We start from the raw sequence: 18,105 nt of genomic DNA on the forward strand, positions 1-18,105 counted from the left end.
CAAATGTAATATTCTCCCCTTAGCTGTGTGTGACATCGGCTCGGCTTCCTTCAAGTACGACATGAGACGACTGAGTGAGATCTTGGCCTTCCCGAGAGCCTGGTATCGTCGAAGTATCGCCAGGCGCCTGTTCCTGGGAGACCAGACGATCAACCTGCCAGGTTACTCTCTGACCACTCAGTGGCTTTGCTCTGTGTGAGGGTGGAAAATTACCAGCAGCTATAGTGTCAGCTATTACAGGGCATCTAATCACGGCCAGCACACACAACGTAACTACAGGAAATACATCCACATTTATACACACGTGTATACACGTAGCACCTACACACATGACACTGGTGTGGTTTTTTGAATGATGGTATGGTACAAAACAAAACTCCTGCCATAGCATGCCTGTTTCTAGGCCAGGGATCTGTCTAAGCATCCATACTGGGGTGAAACATAGACATAGACAGGTAGAACAACGGAGAAGAATGTGTTAAATGATAGACAACTGCTAGGTAGAGCAGCAACAGAACGTGCTTTGAGTTGCGGAATGCAGAGTTTGTGTTGGCAGCATTTGTAAAGTGAAATGAATGATAGAAATTGATGATTTTTCAAACATGTCAGCGGTTGTCTACCTACAAGTCTCTGCGGGTTTAGCTTGTGTTCATTTTTAATATCCCATCTCGCTGACCTTCCTTCAGCCAACATTTCTTCCCACTGCTCTATGTTGACATTTCCAAGGCTGTCCTTTACATTACATCTCTCAACCTTTACACTGCTTCAGCCTCTGGCCCCGCCACCCCTGACTCGGCCGAAAACATCACCCAACATCTGTCCCCCGAGTCCAGCCGGAAAGCCTACTGGAGGACGTGGGACGGCAGCACTGGGACACAGCACATTCCTCAATCCCCCAACGTCTTTTCAGAACACTCCACTGGAAGCAACATGTCCCCGGGCGGCCTTGGCCACCTCAAGTCCCCTGCACCTGGACGCACCAGGAGCGTGTCTGATTCCTCTGCTCCCAGGAGAGGTGATTACAAACACTCACCATCTCGCCAGATGGGACTCCAACAAAAACATTCCTTGTTGTTACCAAATCATAGAATGTGCAGTAAGTCAGGAGTCTAATACACAATTTAGTTGTTAATCAACAATGTACAAACCAATAAATGAAAGTGGAAAGAAATGCACTAACAACATGTGCATCTCGACTGCCTTTCAACTTATCTTTGTTCATTTTTGTCTAGACTCGGTGACAAAAACATCCACTCCTTCCTTCAGTAAAAATGGTAAGGCAGCAGGTCAGCAGGGGGCGCCATGGGAGACACTGGTTGTGTTCGCCATCAACTTGAAACAGCTCACAGTCCAAATGAACATGAGCAACGTCATGGGAAACAATACGTAAGTGGTCGCAGTTTCTGCACCAGAAATGTAACAAGTGTGATTTTAAAGCAACAGTCTGACATTTAATGGAAAATGTTTTTTGCTTAGAGTTAGATAAAGAGATTGATACCACTCTGAAACAACAGAGTGCGATGGATCTTTTCATCTTACTGGAATCGAAAATAATTCCTTTAAGGATCATACAAGTGAGAAGGAAACTCTTATGCTAATAGTTTGTATGATTAATAAGCTGTTTTTCAAGATAAGAAATATCCTTCCCTACTTTATATGGACAGTTTATCCTTAATGTTTTTACTCGCACTGCAAAAATGTAACAGCTGATGCAATAGTTAAGAACTATTTATACATAAACAGACACTCAGGGCTTGTATAGATAAGTGCTCTCAGTGTTGCTTAAACTTGGCCTCAAACTCAAATGTTGAAATAATTCTGAATTCTAAATGAGAGGTTAATGTCAGCCATGAAAGCTGTGAATAGTTAAACAGTCACTCGTTTTAGAGAGTGTGACTCTTGCTGTTGGTGTCCTGTTGGACAAAGATTGTCCAGTCACATTCACAGAGGGCGGGGTTTTGCCTGTGCCCCTCACACACAGAGCAGAGCACCGGGGAGGTGACATGAATGTTACTCAAGTTGACGAGAACTTGTTACATTACGTACAATAAAAAAAGTTCCCAAAAAACAAAGATGGCTGCACATTGACAGATAGCGAAAAATACATGCAATTTATTAAGCCATGAGTAGATGAAAAATTCACTAGCCACTAGGCTAATGTATGTTGTGTAGAATGCTACAGGCTTAAAGGTTTTATGAGGTACTTTTCCATAGTCAGTGTATCAACAACAGTAGATGTCAGTCAGCACACCCCCTGTCTAGAGAAGCAGGTTGGAGTACCGCCACAAAAGCTAAGGAGTGTACTGCTGTGGACGGGGTCAGTAGTGACACTTATGTTAACTACCTAAATAAATCTATATCAATTTTAGTGGACACTGTGTTTGGAATATTTTCACTCTTCCTTACCTTGCTGTCAAGACTGAACTGAAAGTGAAATGTATGTGTGCTGTTTTGACAAAAACAGTGAATTTACCTCACTGAACACAGGAGCTGCTGGTCATCTACTGCCTCGATCAGTTAGTTTATTTGTGTTATTATGTGACTTTGGAGTTTTAAAGGGTTGGTTTGGATTCACCAGTCACACAATAACATGAACAAACTCAGTGACTGAGGCAGTGGTATACCAGCAGCTCCCTGGAGGCTGTGAAGAGGAGTAGATTGATATAACGGCTTCAAAGCCTGTCTGATGGCAAGGTAAAGGGGTGTAAATATTCTAAATATAGTGCACACTTCATTTGATATTGATTCTTTTAAGTGGCTAAAATACATTTTGTTGCTGCCACGTCCACAGCAGTACATTGCTTAGCTTCTGTGGTGGTACTCCAGTCTGCTTCTTCAAACTGGGGGCGTGTATCTACTGCAGGTAATACACTGACTGTGGATAAGTACCTCATACAGCCCCACTTCAAAAAAATCCAAACCGTCCCTCTGAGCTGATAATAGCTAGTAGAAAAAACTGTTTTATTTATGAACACTGACACTTATTTACTTACAGAATTTTATCATTTTGTTACATGTTCGTACTGTTAAGTCACAATCATGTATGATAGTAATAATGATATTGTGATGAAACTTGTGATTCACACCCCCAGTAATAAATAAAAACTACTTATGATCCTTTATCTTATGGGCTCAGTTGGTTCATCTCTTAAACAGTGCTGTATCTCAGCGGTCACCAGGATATTCAGCTGTTACAACATTTCATCTCTACTGTTAAGGCAGAATTGCAGAAAATCCTGCTGAATCATTGACAAACACAACACCCTCATAACCAAGGCAGTACAGTTTTATGAGCTCTGCGTCACCATAAAGTAAAAAAATATCTTCTTCCCTGAAATGTGTGGGCTCTCTGAACAACACATCTCTGCCTATTCCTCACCACGTCAGGGTACACTAGACCTCTCTCTCTCTCTCAGTTTTGAATTATTTAGGGCTTCAGAATATTCTGATGTCATAAAAACATTCATGCATAGGTGTCGTCTCTGTTTAAAGCAAGAACTGTGTTGAGGAAAAAAACAAAGGTGAACTTGGATATTAGCAAATGGCCTAATACTGACATATGAATTTGACATGTTGAACTAAGGAGTTCAGCTAAAGTACATAATGATGTTTGTCTAAAAAAACTGACTTGTCAATCGGATTTAATACTGGAGGTTTGCTGGTGTTTTTCTTTGCAGTTACCTGTGTTTATTCCTGGGCAAGTTCTCTCAATGAGGGTCTTTTATGTTTCATAGAGTGCACATCTCCATTATTCAGGAACGCTCACAGTTGTGTTTGCCCCTACAGCTGGACGACCAGTGGACTGAAGAGTCAGGGCCGCTTGTCTGTCGGCAGCAACAGAGACCGAGAGATCAGCATGTCTGTTGGCCTCGGCCGCTCCAAGCTCGACTCCAAGGGTGGGGTGGTGGGTGGCAATATAGACGTGAACACCCTGGAGATGGTCTGTAAGTAAACAAAGCATCAACTTTCCAGACATCTGGTGTTTTTCTGCAACTCGTTAGCTCCCTTTGTTCTCACAGTCTGTAAACTGGATGTGGACCTGAGCCAGAGTTCAGTGCAGAGTTCTCGCACGGCACTGGGAGCTGTGCAGTCATAAAATACAGGCTTAGAAACACTTTCACATTTTACACTTACTGTGTAAGTAGATACTTTGTTTCATATATTGCATTTATTTCGTGTTTAAATAAGCTAATATATGACATAGTAACATGCATTTGTCAATTGAATGTATTTAGAAGTGTGCTTTTCTTTAGACCTGGGGATGTATATGAGTACTCCTGATTTCTCCTGCTGCAGTTTTGCATGCTCCTATTCATTGAGACATTTCTACTAGGGATGCACCAATTTGTCAGCAAACAAGATGACATTTACAGATGGCAGTGGCCAATGTTTTCTGTCCTGTCACAGAAAACAGGCTAAAAGTCAGGGCTCAAGACTAATATTGTCCCCATACTGTCCCCCCGGGGACAATATGTTTTGGACGGACCCCAGGACGACTTTGGGATGAAAGGATGTAGTAAACTCACTATCATTGCGTCAGGGCAAGCACATTGTGTTGTCCTTGATAATGCTACGTTGTGACAGCTAACAGCTGACAGAGATTGCATAGGCCCCCAGAAAGTGTGCTGGACTTTAAAGCCAATTTGACATAAGGGCAAAAGTGGAATTACAACTTCCAGGTGCAACACCTGATGCTATTCAGCCCAAAAAGACTTTTTCCTATAGACTTAACATTGTAAAAGAGATGTCTCTAAATCAGTGGGTACATTTTTAGAGCGTCACAACCTTCACGAAATGACTCGGTGACTTAGGTCCAAAACATTTCAAAAGTCTAGAAGAGCCACATGATTCAATTTTTGTATCCCCATTCAAGTTAGGGGCTAAACAGGAAGTAGCAGGCCTGGGCAGTGGAAGTTAGCCCAGTGTGCCTGCTCTATGGGCCTAATAATGTGGAAGATATGGGTTCTTTCATACATGGGAAGCTGAACATTTTTGGCCTCATGCCCTTCAAAAAGCAAATTTCATAGAAATGAACAGGGCTCCGCCTCCAACTCTGTATCCAGTTCTCTTTATACATCAATAAGGTTGCATTAGGTTATGTTATGATGCGTTCAGGCTCCATTCAGCAAAAATTAGTATTGGGTGGAGGTACATAATAACGTTATCATGATGTGTTCAGATGTAATCTCGCAAGATATCGGTGAGACTTCAGTAAATACAGTACTTTGAAGGAGAAATTTGTTAAAGTTTTCACAGCAGTATCAAATAGATATGAGAGAGGAAATTATGATATATATATATATGTATTTAAAAGAATATGTTTTTCATATGAAAGGTTATTAGAGGTTGATTCATATATTTGTATGTTTGAATTTGTGCTCATCCAAAGGTAGTGTATAGAGGGGCTTAAATACTTTAAAACAGTTAAGTTATTTATTTATTTATTTAATAATGAAGATTTCCTTGTTTCCTGGGCACAAAAGGGGCAAAAAAAACCCAACAAAAACAAAGTAAACAGCTTTCGGCCAAATTTTTGCTCTAAACATTGATATTTGCCCAAATTTTCACAACTGGTGCATCCCTAATCTTTACTCTGTGTACCAGATTGCACTCTATTCTCTTATTTGCATTATTTTTTGTGATGCAAAACCTTTCTGAAAATGAAACATTTAAATTTTTTGAAAGCTCTTAATATTGAAATTAGCAACAACAAAAAAAACTGAGTTAGGAAATTTGAATAAATGAAGCAAACCTTCAAATTTAATACCATTAACAGTTTTTCAGAATGATCTTTTTGTTAATTTCATCTTAATTTGACATCATCTGTTTTAAAAACTCATGGGTTTAATACGTTTTGCAACCTACTGGATGTTCCTCTCCAAACTGCATGTTTTTTCCACAATCATCTTCTCTCATTCAGCTTGACGTCCATGCCACTGTATGACTGTATTAAAACTACAGCACTAACCATGTACTGTCCTCATTCTAGCCCACATCTCAGAACACCCCAACCAGCAGCCCAGCCATAAGATCCAGATCACCATGGGGTCGACGGAGGCACGTGTGGACTACATGGGCTCCAGCATCCTGATGGGAGTTTTCAGCAATGCAGACCTGCAGCTGCAGGATGAATGGAAGGTCAACTTGTGCACCGTTGACACCAGCCTGTCAGAGAAAAGGTGTGAAATTATGTCAGCAGATTCTTATCATGCAACACAACACCTCTGGCTCTTGAAATATAGCACACCTGATAGAATGCTGAGATGCTTTTTTATTGTGCCGTGAGTCCATGAAGTGTTTTTCTTAATGGGCGATTTCACACCAGTCACATTGGTCCTGTTTCTCATGTCGCCTGGTAAAACTGATACAACTTGAATTTAGATAGACACAGATATCTGCATCAAGAGCACCTGAGAATGCAGGTTTTGTTTCCTGAGACTTTCAATATGCATTTCTTAATTACTTGGCAAGCCGGTCAAACAAAATGATGATGCAGATCTTTCATTCCAGATGCAGCTGTGTTTAATCTACACTATTACCATCTGCCTTTCGCCTTGCTGTACTGTTTTCTACAATCCGAACCATCTTAATCTTCTATCTTCCTGTTTCTCACCTGTTCCCTCCCCATCTTTTCTCCATCTGTCCTTGTAGTGAAATCTTCGTCCATGGAGACCTGCAGTGGGACATTTTCCAGGTGATCATTTCACGCTCCACCACACCAGACCTCATTAAGATCGGCATGAAGCTGCAGGAGTTTTTCACTCAGCAGTTCGACACCAGCAAGCGGGCCCTGTCCACCTGGGGCCCTGGTCCCTACCTGCCCCCCAAAACCCCTGTCATCAACGCTGAGAAAGGATCTGCAGAGCTCTGTAAGCACGCCTGTTTCTTTACTGCTGGGAGATATATTTAATGCAGATTGTGGCATAATAAGGCATGCACAGCAAGTGTCTCAGGCAGTCAGGGTGGTAACAGGAAGCGATCTGATTTGTAATTCTAATGTGTTTAATTTGTGTACTACTTTTTCAAACAGTTGACAAGGTGGTTCAACAACTGAATGTAATCAAACATGCTAGTGAGATTAAAGCAAACAAAAAGCATAGATTTATAAAGAGTGGTGGCTATATCAGGATAAAAACAACATAATACACCAAAGCTGATCCTGTTAGCACCAGCAGCATGCCTCATGTTCAGGTCAGGGTTGATTTGTCTGCCTACACCCCCCTTCCTCATGCCTCATTTTGTGTCTCCCAACGGTCTTCGTCACACAGACATGGATGCAGCCCATCACCGCCACTGGCCCGGGGTGCTGAAGGTAATCGCTGGCTGCCACATCTCCCTCTTCCAGATGCCTCTGCCGGAGGACGCTGTGCAGCTGGGCGGATCAATGAGCCTCCATGGTAATCACATGACCCTGGCCTGCTTCCACGGGCCCAACTTCCGCTCCAAGTCGTGGGCTCTGTTCCACCTGGAAGAGCCCAACATTGCCTTCTGGACAGAGGCACAGAAGATCTGGGAGGATGGTGAGGCAAAATGTTGTTTGTATAAATGGTGTTGAAAAATATTACATAATAAAAAATAACAGCAGTGCAATTGTTCCTAGCAATATGTTTCTAACTGACTTTTGTTTCTGTCACACCCAGGCTCCAAAGATGATTCTACCTACATAGTTCAGACACTGGATTTCCATCTCGGTCATAATACTATGGTAACCAAACCCTGTGGTGCACTCGAAAGTCCAATGGCCACCATAACCAAAATAACCCGTCGGCGGCATGAAAACCCTCCACATGGAGTCGCCACAGTTAAAGAATGGTTCAACTACGTCACTGCCATGAGGAATGAAGGTAACCAATTTTGTTTTTACTTGTAAACTATGTATTTTTATCCTGATGCCATCACCCACAGGGATGCACAATCCAAATTTGTCTTTACCAGTACCGGTTCCAATTCCTTAGCTCTGAGTTTCTGCTGATTCTGAGTACCGATCTGTTACCAATTCTCTCTTTTTCCTAAATGTAAAGCCTGCATACCTCAGTGTGTGGAAATCACTGGGATGACTTACATGCCAGGGTTTGCCGTGGCTGACAGCAGTCTGCCAAGTCTCATAGTGGAAACACTGGATTTTATAACAACACTGACAAAAAAGCTATTCGAGGCTCACATTTTTTTCAAGTTTGTATTGAAACACATGATATGTTGACATGTGCAAAGAAACTGGAACTCCTGGCAGCCAGTATGAACAGGAGGAACAGTTACAGGAACCAACACAAAGTTGCATCTGGGCATGTGAGTGTTTTAAGACTCAAAGCTCAAAAATTGTGAAACTGTCTATAAATATGGATGGGTCACATATGTCCAGTCCACTTAATAATGTCAGTTCTAGAGTCAAAATTTATCCTGTGAATGGGATCTGTGCATCCCTAACAAACATCAACAACAACAAGCATCCTCCTCTAATGGCTGCTTCAGGCTGGCACCAAAAGCGAACCAGTCCCTATAAACTCCAATGTTTAAATGCCTGACTTTACAGCAGAAATAAGCTTATTTAAAGCATAGTACAAAAAACGGTTCTGATCTCTAGCCAGTTTCCACAAAGTTACGCATACTTAGCAGCTTTGAGTGATGGGCTGTCTATTAGGTGTGTCCACAGACTATGAGACCACTTGTTCAAATTTGGTTACTTTTGGCTCCAAAAATCCAAGGTGGAAACGGGCAAAATTCTAAACTCAAGGCTTCAAAATTTGAGTCTACAAACCAGTGGGTGATTTCGCAGTGGCTACGTCCATTATTGTATACAGTCTATGATCCCTAATCACACAAACTGCATATTTCAGTACATGTACATGTGCCCTTACAGATATAAATATGGTAGAGGCCTCTCAGTATAGTGCAGTACAGTTTAACAAACATAAAAAATAAAAAAATACAGCCACAAGCTGTACTGAGTGGTAATCGCAGTAGATTACAATCTTTGACTTGATGTAACCTCAGTCAGCACTTAAAAACATATTGCGTGCATGACTTGCTACATTGTTGACAAGCAAGATTTGGCACTTGGCACAACTTACAGACTGTTCCACTGTGTTACCGACCTTCACACATTAAGGCGATGACATCACGTGGGAACCCATGGTATTTTTTTGTAGATTTAAACTTAAAATGCGTGGAAAAAAATGACACATCATTTTGCTGGGTTCGGGTGTAATGCCAAATACTTTTGTGAAGTCAGTTCAAACATTTTGCAAAATAGAAAATGTTGTGCATACACCGCTAATAACAGACACTGAATGTCACTGCGGACTCGGTGTTTGACAGATCTGATCACTATGTGAAATATCAAATATCCAAGTTAAAGTTTGTGTCAATTTTGGTAGCATTTGAATGAAATGGTTGCAGTGTGGCAAACTTTAGTTACAATTCAGTGGCTGTGCAGAAAACAAAAATCATTTCTGTAGGACGTACTGGTGATTTTTTTTTTTCCTCAGATTTTTTAAAATGTATTTATTTATTTTTAATTTTTTAATATAAAAGGTCTTGAAATTTAGAAGTGTTCTAATAAGCACACCCACTTTAAGCAAATACCGTATTTTATGTGTTGACTGACTCGTGACCATAGGCACACAAATCTCTCTAGCAGATTGTGAGATGTTAACTATTGCCATTTGTGCTGCCCTCTAGTGGCACAATATCCCAAGACCTCTTAGCGAAGCTTTGACCTAACATCGGAACATATACACCAAGTTTGGTTACATTCACTGAAGCCAGTTTTGATTTACAAGCATTTATCTAAACTTGAACTTAATGATGCAGCTTTAAAAATGTATAATTTCATAATGGATTGACCAATCTAATTTTCCATGATAACTTTGGATCAACAATGTCTATAGGTGTTTCTGACAAAGTTTCGGGACAGTTGGCCCAACAGTTTTAGACTGGACTTTGAGAAAGCTAAGAAAAAGACCCAAATTTTGTCATTTGCAGAGCAGAAGACCAGTAAAGACACAGATGAACTAAGAGATTAAGATAATGTAAGCCAGGCTTAGAGATAATTGCGAATATGTTAACCTGGTTGTTACAGCACCACCCTGAGGTCAATGAGTGTCAGTTTATGGGCCTGAGTAATTGGTGGACTTTGCAGCCAAGTGGGCCAATTGTGGTGATTTTCAGTCACACAGTTTTCTGACACTTTCAGCAGAGAAAAAATTAAGAAGAAAGCTAGAAGGAATGAGAGAATAAATGAGAACAAAACAGAATGGCTCCAGCAGTGAGCCCTGCTTGGTCCCCATAAATCTGAATATTGTAACCTTCATGAAGTTTGGATTTATTGCAGTCAGTGTATTAGACTGCATTAGTGTCAGCTAGGTGTACCTAATAAAGTGCCAGCTGAGTATAAATGGTTGCTTCATTGTTGTAACTTCTCAAACTTTATGCCTGACAGCTCTGACTAAAAGAAGACAGACAGCTACTTTCTGTCTGCCTTCCCTTGCAGCTGCTGCCTGTTATCTGAAATGTAAAGTCGGTGCAGATAGTATTTAACAAAGCAGAGGAGTGTGAACGTGACCTTAAACTCAAAAGAGTTTTGACACGTCTTTATCTCTCACTTCAGAGCTGAACTTGCTCAGGAACGTGGAGGCCAACAACCAAGAGAGCGGAGCGGCTGCCAAAAGCTCCAGTCTGCTGAGCAGCTTCCGCAGCTCCTCCGCCTACAACCACGAAACTGAGACCATCTTTGCTCTTCCCAGAATGCAACTGGACTTCAAGTCCATCCACGTTCAAGATCCAGATGAACCTTCTCTAACAGGTAGGAGTGTCTTTTTGTCCGACTGTTTTGAAAGTCAGACTTATATCACAATAGTCAGTCCAAAGTTAGGTGTCTAGCATTTGTGACACCAACTCCTCCCCTGACAAAGCACAGTGTGTCCCAGCTCCATATCATATACTGATAGGGCTGACAAGATCCATTTCATTTCAGCATTGTGATTTGAGACTAGATATCATCTTAGACTTTGGATATCATCAGTGTTGTTTCCTGCTGCATTACAGTAACAGTGTTTCCCCTTTATGCTTTTAGCTGCTAAGTGATTAGCACTGTTGCTACATAAAATTCTCCCTATATGTAAATACCTTGCTATCTCTACTCAAAGCAACCAGAGTCGAGGACGAGCAAGGATTTTAAATGGAATACCACCAGATAAAAGGCTGATCAATTGGCCATGGAACGTTATCGGTAGATATTTGTTCTGAATACTTTGAAGGTCGATCAGATGACGCACAACAGCCAAAACTATTTCTCTGTGTGCCTCTGAAATAGCTTAACTTTTCTGGCGGTTATGACAAACTGCAGCTCACACACCTTCACTGTTACATTCATGGTTTACTGACTTGATTCAGTGATTAAAGGAAAACTCCATTGGTCACTAGGCTAATTTATACAGTATAAAATAGGCTTGTGCTAATAACATTAGCATGTTGTATTTGTCTGGAAAACGTGTTTAGTGTAAGACAGTTGTTTTGTCGGTGAATCTTGTGAGTTGTAATGGAGCCAAATTTTGTAATATTACCTTTGTTAAATGTTGCTGTTGTCCCTGGCTTCATATGAGTAGAGGGAATCTGCCATAGGCTTGTGCTAAAAACATTAGCATGTTATATTAGTGGGGAAAATGTGTTCAGCAAAAGACAAGTGCTTTGTCTGTGAATCTTGTGTTATAATGAAGCCGACTGAGTACTTGTGTTTGAAATTGTTACTATTAAGCTATGTTTAATGTGTGTTTTGAGTGTTTTGAATCAGCTAAACTTTACAGCACTTCACAGAACCCCCGCTGCTAGCTAGTGTTTTGGAGGTGTAATTGCAGAGTGACACAGACACACCACAGCACAGGTATAAATGCTCACAACAGCCATGTGCATATGCTATGGCATAGGCTCTGCACAGAGCTGACATGCTAGCCTTTATATGATAAAGTAAAAGGGAAGGCTTCATACAGTAGCATAATTATGTCCCCTATGAAGGAGGCAAATGCCAAGCTCACGAAAGAACGTCAGATCCTGAACTGAAATTTCCTTGTTACAGTTTTTCCTTTTAGTTGTAGTGGTTGTGAAATAAATGTATAAACGTCATATCTATGCACTGCCTAATAGAACATATAGCAGTGCCCTGAGCTGGTGTTCATTACATTACTTTAGATTACAGTAATTCAGCTGTGAGTTTTTCCTCTGTATCCTCACACTGAAGTCAACTGACATTTAAAGAGATGTCTTCCCTAGAGGGTTCGCATCTTTGTCACCTTTTTCCACCCCTGATGAGTTTGCACCTCTGAATGTGAAAAATAAATTTTGCTCATTTACAACTTTGTTTTTCCTCCAGAGTTTATCAGGCTTGCTAATGATAGTGCCACCAGCATTGAGGAAGTTCAAGTATAAGAGGCAGTGGTTTGTTTTCAGTCCACGTCTTTAATTTTTTTGTATTTATTTGTTCCAGACTCCAACAGTAAGCCCAAAGTGGAGTGCAGCGTGGTGACAGAATTTACAGACCACATCTGTGTCACCATGGACGCCGAGCTCATCATGTTCCTTCACGACCTGGTGTCTGCCTACCTGAAGGAGAAGGAGAAAGGTTTTTGTCTCATCATCATCATTCATTCCTTATTTAACCCTTTCAGTCAGTCAGTGAGACAGTAAACATTGTTTAGTCTTTTCAGTTGTTGACACGCCCTGGGACAGATCCATGAGTCATCTCCAACAGGTGTAGGACTGAAAAAAAGTTTAATTTAAGAGCGAGATTTCAAAGACCCAATCCAGACATCAAACAGCACGTCAAGGAAATGACTCATCAGACTGTCCAAGGAGAAATAACAATATGAAGCACATCTGTGTGCCTCTGTACCTGTGAAGCTGTTTGTATGCTGTTGGACACATTTCGGAGAGCAGCATGAAACGCAGGCAGCTGAGTGTTATTTTCACACACAGCAGGGAGGTCAGAGTGCCCAATGCAGGCAGCATTTTAATGGCTTTCCCATTGTCACAAAAGAACAAATTAGCAGCCTTTATGCCGGCAACCTCCCATTCTTCATGACAATTAGAATAGTGCCACGACTTTGTTCTGTTGATTCTGCAGCTGAATAGAAAGGAAAAAAAGAGGCGAGCGCTGCAGATTTTCAGGGCAGATGGGTATTTGAATGTGAATAGAGTGTAGATCTATACTATCAAGGTGCCGACTGAGCTTTCAGGGAAATTAATGAATGTTTATTGTGTTGTACTCCTGGGTGTTGTTGTTGAAGAATGTGTCTGCCATGTTAAAAAGAAAACATCCAGGCAGCCGAGCGTGCCGAGCGAAAACCTTATTGCTTCTCTCCTTCCCCATGTGTCCTCAGCCCTTTTTGCCCCGCGGATGTTCGCGGCGCGACCCGGCCAGAAGAGCCCCACGGCTGTGCATGATGAGAGCTCCTCAGACAGGGACAAGGACGACAGCATCAACTACACCACGGTGGACTGGAGGGAGTTCATGTGCAACACCTGGCACTTGGAGCCGACTCTCAGGTCAGCTCTGCTCCACCGCACCGCGGGCATTTAGAGTGTGTGTTGTTTTTTTTATTTGCTGTTAACGGACGCACACCCTTTCATATGACGGAGTCAAACTGAGTCACAATGCTTATTCATGAATAATGCTCACTCGAAAGAGGTAGAGGGCACTTGGAAAAGAGCACTTGTGACACTAAGCATCATTATCTGCATCCTTGTGGCCACAGCAAACTCCTACTGTGACGACCTAACATGCAAATCCTCATATACGAGGCTGTCATGCATCATTGAATAAGACTATCAGGTTGAGCCTCTTCCACGCAACCCCCTCCCCACCACAGGCCCATTTTTTAGAGGGGACAGGGGATCTTTAGGGGGAGATAGCAGGTCAACAGAATTTGCCACACAGAAGTATTGTACATCATCTGTAAGCAGGGAACCAGAAGAATAAATTGACATGCAGGTCAGCACTGTGTGTCAAGTTCCTGAAGTCATAAATCTGTAATAAACACTGTGTTTTGGTTAGCTGCCTATTTAAACTTTCAAAGTTTAGAGTGTATAGGGGCTCAGCACATTATGATGGAGGCAGTGGTGGATGGCGTACCTGAAAGTTGCACTTGAGTAAAAGTACAGAAATCTTCTATCGTCCAGAAAATGACTTTAGTAGAAGTTAAAGTTGCCTATTAGGTTATTACTTAAATAAAACTCAAGTACAAGTTAATGCTGGTAATTAAAAAAAACAGGCAGTCAGGATTCTGAAGTTTATAATTATGAAGTTTATTTGCTGTCAATATGCACAGCGCCTTAAAAATGGAGCGTACATTACACTTGAAGAAAAACAAGGTCTTCTTCACAACTTAAAGGATTTTAAAGAAAACCTTTTTAAAGAATCAACAGCCGTACCCAACCACTTCTCAATGTGATCCTTAACTTTTTTCCCAAAATTGGTTAACCAGTTTACGCTCCCAGATTGCATGTAGAAATGTTCTATTTCTGTCTGACATTTCCAACATGAATTATTAGCCAGTAGACCCATCGTGTGGAGCTCAGGAGTCAAGTAAAACCTAAGAATTAATTTATACTGAGTAATTTTCCCCCTTGCCTCCTTTAAATATTTCCTAGTATCTGACAGTATTTTCAACCATTCCTCGTTGCTTAATTCACACCCCAGGTCCTTCTGCCAAATGGTCCTCAGATATTTTACAAGTACCTTTTTGTAACCCACTGAAGGTCTGTCACAGATCTTCGTCTACTTGAATCAATACTCGCCCTGTCTGCTGTGGGACGCCATTTTATTTAGGAAATGTTGTGGTGTAAAAGTGAAGGTTGACAGAAATATAAAAACTCAAGTAAAGTGCAGATACTCCCAAAAAATACTGAAGTGTCATTACTTAATGACATGACACCACCGGATGGAAGTATACAACGATTATTCCTATGCTTGATTATGTCCCATAAGTTGTTGCGGCAATTTTTGGGTCAATGCCATAGATCTGGTGCTAAGTGTAACCATTTGAGACAGAAGTCTCAACTTTCCATTCAGATCCAATTTATGCAATCCAATACTGCTCAGGGACACCAGTATGCAAAAATATTCAAATACAAAAGGCAAAAATAACACGTTTGTTCTGCATGGTTTTTGCCTAAAACTGAATGAGACTAGCATAATGTGGGCGTGTGTGTAAAGGGGAGACTTGTTGGCATCAGTAGAACCCTTTCTCATCCAGATATCTTGAGATGAGAGGTCAAGGCGGGACCCCTGTGAAAATGGCCATGCCAGTTTGGAGCATTATTTGGCCCTTGTCCCAACAATCTCCCTCTGAGCTCCTTAGGTCTTGTAGTTTCTTATGATACCAGTATTTTAGCTGTAGCTTCAAAACTCAGGCAGCTACAGCCTCTGTAAGACAGTGATGTCTACCGAGGATGCCAGCGTCCCAGGGGAGAGGAAGAGGATAAAAAAAGAAATAGAAGCCACACAAATGAAATAAAAATGACTTTTTTCACACTAAACAAACTTGTTCACAGTAAAGAGTGACGAGTGCCTTGCTATGCTGTAGTCTACTATTAATAGGAGAAGTAGAATATAATACAGGCAGCTGAGTGTTGCTGCTATTTAAACATAAAGAATACGCTTACATTTCATATAAAGCTGTTTTTATCATGCTTGTTTGGTTTGTGTATTTTGGTCATGAGATGTCCTCTAAGTACAAGTACACAAGTGTTGGCTATACAATGTACTTTAAGTAAAAGTAAAGTAAAAGTTTTCAATGTGCAGAAAATTTGCTCCAATCAGGTTATATTATTGTATTAGTAAAGCATTAATATATCAGCTGGTTGAGATGGAGCTCATTTTAAATTTGAACACTGTTGGATGTTTAAATCTGCGCCAACGCATTTTATTTTATAAGCTCATCATGGATTTTGTATATTAAAACTGCATCTCAGATGTAACTGTCACGAGAGTTGTTAAATAATGGAGTGGAGTGAAAAACAGAGATGTGGCGGAGTGGAAGTATAAATGCTACTATATATACTTGAGCAAAGTATCTTAAAAGCATACCTTTGTGCAGCACTTAGTAATTCTGCTAGAGCTGTACACAATGTTTTGAAGCTTTGAGGCTTCATTCATAATGTTGACATTCAAATTCTAAATCAACACTTGAATACTGTGCAGCTATTTTTCCTTTGTTTTTTGCTTTTCAGTATTTTTCTGCATATTTGCAAATGAAGATGAGGCTACAATAATACTGTTTGTAGAAGTAGATTCCAGTTGTGGCTGCTTAGGATTGTTTCCAAGTCTTGTGATTCAAACGTTTCCTGTAACTCCGAAGTGGTTTAAAGTCCAGCGTTAAAAATGTATTGAAAATAGATTTAATCATGTCAAATTCACAACATGTTTTTACCCTAGAAAGGAATTAAATCCATATTTGTTGGTGATCAGCCTGTCAGTAACGACATTCTTACAGTGATCAAGCATGTATATTTACAGCACTGGGGTTGCAACAGTAGATTTTCACAGTACGATAACCATCTCAGAAGATATTGTGATTTCACAGTATCACAGAATTCATATTATTATCAGTCAGAATGACCCTTAAAGGAAGGAAAATGGAAGGCTTATTGTTGGAAACTTGAAACCATTTTATCAATGGAAATATGTGGAAAAGTCTACCTTTTGAAAATAAGGACATTTGGAGTGAAACACACTGTAAAGAACACATTAGTGTCTGTCGTTTAAAACACTCTTTCCCAATCTGAGTTAATAACAATTAGCATATATTGTCTGAATGAATTTAGCATGGACTGAACAACATTTCCTCTCTCTCCAGGCTCATCTCCTGGACAGGCCGTAAGATTGACCCAGTGGGTGTGGACTACATCCTGCAGAAACTGGGCTTCCACCATGCCAGGACTACGATTCCCAAGTGGCTGCAGAGGGGTGTGATGGACCCACTGGACAAGGTGCTGTCGGTGCTCATCAAGAAGCTGGGCACGGCCCTGCAGGACGAGAAGGAGAAGAAAGGCAGGGACAAAGAGGAACATTGATACCACTGTAATCAAAGCTGTGCATTCTGTACGTTCTCAGAGGTCACACACACTGGATGACTGTATTACCATGGCCACTACTGTACAACACGTTTGTGAAGCGTTCCCATTTTACCTGCTCCAGCCTGTGAATTTTCAGCCTAGTTGTTTACTGTGGTGCATGCCACCAGCGGCTCTGACTGAAGCGTTTTGCACCCATGTTGTTTCTGTATATTTTGAACAAAGTAGCAAATGTTAGTATTATTTGACTGCTTTAATGGTGAAACCCTGCCTCTTTTACCTGTTGTAAATGACCTTACTGAAATTGCTTGAAAGTTTTATTTAAAGGCTTACCAATATTTCATGAGAAATGATTTCTTATACCATTGCCTTTTCTTTGTTTCCCATGGAACACATGGTAGATATGCTTTATGTATTTTATAGTGTAGCTTAAAGATATTTAAGAACAGTTCGGTGACAGTGTTCTTGATTTTATTTTAATTTTTTTTTTGATGTGAACAAATGAATACTGGGAGGTTACGGCACATCATGCACTCAGTCATGAGGATGACATGAACTTGTAATTATCGTTTGAACCAAGATCACTATTTATGGGTATGTGAAATGCAAAGTCTATAACATGTATTAGCTTGGTGTGTCAAGCTTATTTTTGTCCTTTTTTTAAATCCATACAGTAGAACCAGTGTATATAATTAAATTTCTTAAATATGTTGATTTCCTAACTTAATAAAAATATTGCCATTCAATTTTAGATGAAGCTCCAGTCTCTTCTTTTGTTCGGTTGGTTAAAACTAGGCGCCAACCTCCAAGGCTGAAAAATGAAGCCATAACTGCAGTTCATCAAATGGCCACTTGAGGCTGGCTCCAAATCCCCATAGACACCCATGTTAAAGTGGGTTAAAAGTTTCTTCAAGGCTGGATCACTTGAATAAATACTTTGACCTTTGACTTTTTTAATTTGCGGTGCACTGCATAGTGCCTTTATGGCAGGTTTAATGGGGTTATGGTTATTGCAAAATGTGCCAATATGATGAGGTCATT

The 18,105-nt window shown here is 40.7% G+C and overlaps 1 protein-coding gene across 1 annotated transcript in view; it reads left to right on the plus strand.

Annotated features, from left to right (window-relative positions):
- The window catches only part of kiaa1109 (KIAA1109 ortholog), a 125,482-nt gene extending 107,667 nt beyond the window's left edge, over window positions 1-17,815 (plus strand). The window contains exons 80-91 of the mRNA XM_049595389.1: window positions 24-161; window positions 770-1,015; window positions 1,233-1,386; window positions 3,787-3,944; window positions 5,990-6,179; window positions 6,652-6,869; window positions 7,269-7,520; window positions 7,641-7,844; window positions 10,607-10,801; window positions 12,479-12,613; window positions 13,371-13,536; window positions 16,848-17,815. Coding sequence (XP_049451346.1) covers window positions 24-161; window positions 770-1,015; window positions 1,233-1,386; window positions 3,787-3,944; window positions 5,990-6,179; window positions 6,652-6,869; window positions 7,269-7,520; window positions 7,641-7,844; window positions 10,607-10,801; window positions 12,479-12,613; window positions 13,371-13,536; window positions 16,848-17,064 — 2,273 coding nt within the window. The 3' untranslated portion in view covers window positions 17,065-17,815. The remainder of the gene's footprint in view (window positions 1-23; window positions 162-769; window positions 1,016-1,232; window positions 1,387-3,786; window positions 3,945-5,989; window positions 6,180-6,651; window positions 6,870-7,268; window positions 7,521-7,640; window positions 7,845-10,606; window positions 10,802-12,478; window positions 12,614-13,370; window positions 13,537-16,847) is intronic.
- The last annotated feature ends 290 nt before the right edge of the window (window positions 17,816-18,105 follow it).

The sequence above is a fragment of the Epinephelus fuscoguttatus genome, linkage group LG14 (assembly GCF_011397635.1).
Source record: "Epinephelus fuscoguttatus linkage group LG14, E.fuscoguttatus.final_Chr_v1".
NCBI classification, from domain to species: Eukaryota; Metazoa; Chordata; class Actinopteri; order Perciformes; family Serranidae; genus Epinephelus; species Epinephelus fuscoguttatus.